Genomic DNA, 4256 nt, shown 5'->3' on the forward strand with positions numbered 1-4256 from the left:
AGATTTTATTATGCAAATATTACTTTTGGTAAAAAAAAAAATGATGGGAAGTAAGTATTTACCACTAAACCAGGGGCTCAACTATTATTTTGCCAGTTAACAATTATTTGAGGCAGAGTAGCAGTAGAAGCGCCGCCTCTTGAAACCCAATATCGGAAGTAGCACCTTACTACCGTTAGAAGCAGAACTAGCAGGATAGCAAAGTAGCCACCCTACACTCACTAACATCATTTTCTTACACACTGTTTGGCATGGCTGTAGCTTCAGCTCCAATCCATGCCTTCAAACTCCATTCCTCATTCCCTCAACCAAACAAAACCTTCTCCCTCTTTCCAAACCCACCTCCCGCTCCTCCATCCCGCTCACTCATCCGCCACAATAAACTCTCCATTCGCGCCGTCAGCTCCGGCGGCGCCGGAGGAAAATTCGCCGAAGATGCAGCTCTCTCTTCCAACGGCCCTCCCCCTCCCGCCGTCCGATCAAAGCACGTTCCCTCCCTCTTGTTCCACGCTCTTGTTTGGCGCGTGTGCGCAATGTCGTGATTTCTTTGATTGTGTCTGTGATGCAGGGTTAGGCGGCACACGATTTCGGTCTTCGTTGGTGACGAGAGCGGAATGATTAATAGAATTGCGGGGGTTTTCGCGCGAAGAGGTTACAACATCGAGTCTCTCGCAGTTGGTCTCAACGAGGACAAGGCGCTCTTCACCATCGTCGTCTCCGGCACCGATAGGGTGCTCCGGCAAGTCGTGGAGCAGCTCCACAAGCTCGTCAATGTTTTAAAGGTATTGTTCATTTTGTAATTATTATTGGTGATGTTGGATGAATTTAATTTAAGCGAAACTGAACATGAGTGGTTTGTGACTGCAACATGTGTCAATGGTGTTGATTAGGTTGAAGATCTTTCGAATGAGCCACAGGTGGAACGTGAATTAATGCTCATAAAAGTGAAATCCGACCCCAAATACTATAATGAGGTATAAGTTATATGTGTCTGCGTGCATAATTTGTTGCCAAAAAGATTCATGTTCTATAAAGTAAGATTCTAGGGGAGTGCGCACGTGTGGTGTTTGTTTATTTTCCTAGCAGAGCTTTTTCTTTACTATTTTTCTTTTCCATCCGCTTGGGAATTTTCAGATAAAGTGGTTTGTGGACATCTTCAGAGCTAAGGTCGTGGATACCTCGGAACATTCTGTGACGATTGAGGTTATTGCTGAACAACTTTAGATATGTTATTATTAATGTTTAACCACTGCTTTTTTAAGTGTCTGATTTATTCTATGCATGTGAATAAACCTTATTATAGTTGAAGGCTGGTCTTGGCTGGGCTCTTTATGCATTTCATATACTTGTTACTCTAGTTTTTTTTCAATTATTATCCATCACATTTACCAAATGATCCTAAAATCTCAGAAAGCTTAGTGTCTCGATAAACTGTCATATCAAGTCACAGTTTCAAGTGAATTTTCTTACAAATGTTACAGGTCACTGGAGATCCAGGGAAGCTCGTTGCATTTGAAAGAAATCTAAGCAAGTTTGGAATTAAAGAAATAGCTAGAACCGGAAAGGTTGGGAAGTTCAATTTAGTACCTTAGAAATTTAGTTTTATCTTGGTTACTTTGACATACATTATATTGTTGGGTTACATAAAATTTAATAATTTGTCATTGTGTCATGTTGTAACTGCAACTAGATTGCTTTGAGAAGGGAGAAGTTGGGTGCCTCTGCTCCATTTTGGCGGTTTTCAGCTGCTTCTTATCCGGATCTTGAAGTAAAACCAGTTGTTAATGCCCTTGAGGCAGCCAAAACTAGCAATCCTATTACCAACACTGATACACCTGTGGGGGTACTGTCTTCATGCTCTTTAGTTGTTCCATTTACCTTTCTAATTCCATTTTTGGACCAAAAACTTTAGATTTGTAACATATTGACTTGAAGCTATAATGACTTAAATATGTTCCACTGTGTTCAATATTTTTCATCCCTTCTCTACTTGGATTTATTTAAACCCTAATAAACTCTACTTGGATTTATTTAAACCCTGATAAATTCTTATCTAGTCTCTGTCCTTTTCTTTTCTCTAAAATTTTTGCTTATGTGAAGGGTGATGTTTATCCTTCAGAGCCTTCAGATGGCTTTATAGTCAAGCAAGTACTTGATGCTCACTGGGGTGTTCTCAATGATGATGATGTAAGATAGTTAACTCCCTTTTTATGTATGTATAGTTAACTCCCTTTTTATGTATGTACTGTAGATGCAATAATGTTTAGTTCATCCTCCCTTCTAATATCTTTGATGATATGATGCCTTCAGACCACTGGAATTCAATCACACACTTTATCCATCCTTGTGAATGATTCTCCTGGAGTTCTCAACTTAGTCACAGGGGTTTTTGCTAGAAGGGGATACAACATTCAGGTTTGCTTCCTCAATTTGATTTCTACTTATATTTAGGTGTAATATTAGATATACTTGTAGTTTATTTGTTCTCTCATGCTCATATGTTGCCAGAGTTTAGCTGTGGGACATGCGGAAGTTGAAGGACTTTCTAGAATTACAACCGTGGTTCCAGGGACAGATGAGTCAATTGGCAAGTTGGTGCAGCAACTGTATAAGCTAGTAGAACTGCATGAGGTTCGAAATCTTTACCAAAACTTCTCACGTCCTAAACTGACTTCCCAGCTTTACAATATTTGCAGTGGTGTTTGTGGCACTGCATTTTAGAATTTGCTCACTATTTCGGTCATATTTAATTTACTTTTCTCCAGGTTCATGATCTCACCCACTTACCATTTGCTGAGCGAGAATTGATGCTGATAAAGATTGCTGTCAATACTGCTGCACGACGTGATGTCCTCGATATCGCCACCATTTTTAGGGCTAAAGCCGTTGATGTATCTGATCATACAGTAACCCTTGAGGTGATATTTTTTTTTGTTAGAATCTTTAACCAGGGGCATGATCTCATATTTGGCATCAACTTATATTGATAGCTGAGAATACTATGTATCCTTAAGAAAAAATAATAGAAAGAAAGATAGAAACTCAACTCAATGCTACTTTACTAACAAAAGAATGTTGAATTAGCAACTACAATGTACTTAAACGAAAGCAATTTATTTTAGTTGAATTTACTATTAATAGGAAAGTTGAGACACAAGATATGTTTCTCCTGGACGACTTTGATGACACCATATAGACACAAACTTGTTGATATTTGCTTCCACGTTTATTAGTTCTAACCCCCAGTTGGGGTTATGTAATGGTTATCAACAGCTTTGCATTCAAATTAATAAGTATTGGCTGATAGACAAAAAAATGTTATCCTAGTGAAATTTCTCTCTTTTATTTATTTACTTCAAATATTGTTTTTGCAACCTGTGAAATAAATCTAAATATAATTTTGTTCTAGGTTACCGGAGATCTGGACAAAATGGTGGCGTTGCAGAGAACGCTGGAACCGTATGGGATTTGTGAGGTTTGTGCTTTCATCAGCATTGCATTTAGAATATGGTGCTTTTTTTTCAACCAACAAAACTTGTAATCATTGTGTGTTTGTTTCAGGTGGCACGAACTGGGCGCATAGCACTGGTGCGCGAGTCAGGGGTAGACTCCAAATACTTGCGTGGATATTCCTTTCCCTTGTAAATTGTAATTGTTTAAACTGCGTTGAACCTTGTGTTTTTCACTTTCTAAGTTCGGCGTGTTTGTTCTTGACTGGAAATTTTGACGGTAACTAGTAATTTCAAAGCTGTTCTCTTTGGTCAGGGAAATCTAGCCTAAATTGCATTCAAATAAAATGCAACTAGGAAAAATGTTTTTAAACCATTGACGGGTAATGTAGAAAGAACAGGAACAATTACTTATAGAATTAAGCTATAAAGGTAGTCTAAATTAAATTGTTGGATAAATAAAACTATAGATAACTGAGTTATCTAACTTTAAAATTTGTCCAGTCTCGAGTTCCTTTTTTGGTCTTTTCCTTTTTCCTTTGATCATTGTCTAGGTTTTCTTCTTTTTATTTTAGGTGGTACCACTGTCTACACTATTATGAAGACATTGGCTTATTTAACTTGAAGAATTGTAGTTTTATTTTTCAATAAAAACTGTTTTAAAAAGTTGATCTCTGGATTATTACCATTGAAATGCCTAGCCAAGGATTCATCAGTATGAGACAACAAAATATCATATGTACACAAAAATTAACTATTAATCAGTCACTGTATTTATGTATATTATATATATTTTGCTTATTTTTA

The 4256-nt window shown here is 37.5% G+C and overlaps 1 protein-coding gene across 1 annotated transcript; it reads left to right on the plus strand.

The window, feature by feature from the left end:
* Window positions 76-3770, plus strand: LOC107631735 (acetolactate synthase small subunit 2, chloroplastic). Its single transcript, XM_016335274.2, has 12 exons — window positions 76-484; window positions 569-782; window positions 891-974; window positions 1135-1203; window positions 1482-1565; window positions 1691-1843; window positions 2101-2187; window positions 2311-2415; window positions 2509-2631; window positions 2766-2918; window positions 3410-3475; window positions 3562-3770. Exons 1-12 carry the CDS (start codon window positions 252-254, stop codon window positions 3643-3645), a joined length of 1455 nt encoding a protein of 484 aa, XP_016190760.1. The 5' UTR covers window positions 76-251; the 3' UTR covers window positions 3646-3770.

The sequence above is a fragment of the Arachis ipaensis genome, chromosome B03 (genome assembly GCF_000816755.2).
Source record: "Arachis ipaensis cultivar K30076 chromosome B03, Araip1.1, whole genome shotgun sequence".
NCBI lineage: Eukaryota > Viridiplantae > Streptophyta > Magnoliopsida > Fabales > Fabaceae > Arachis > Arachis ipaensis.

Coding starts and splice junctions, on each gene's coding strand:
- LOC107631735 (XM_016335274.2), top strand. CDS start 252: ATGGCTGTAGCTTCAGCTCCAATCCATGCCTTCAAACTCCATTCCTCA. Junction 783..890: donor AGCTCGTCAATGTTTTAAAG/GTATTGTTCATT, acceptor GGTGTTGATTAG/GTTGAAGATCTTTCGAATGA. Junction 2,188..2,310: donor GTGTTCTCAATGATGATGAT/GTAAGATAGTTA, acceptor TGATGCCTTCAG/ACCACTGGAATTCAATCACA.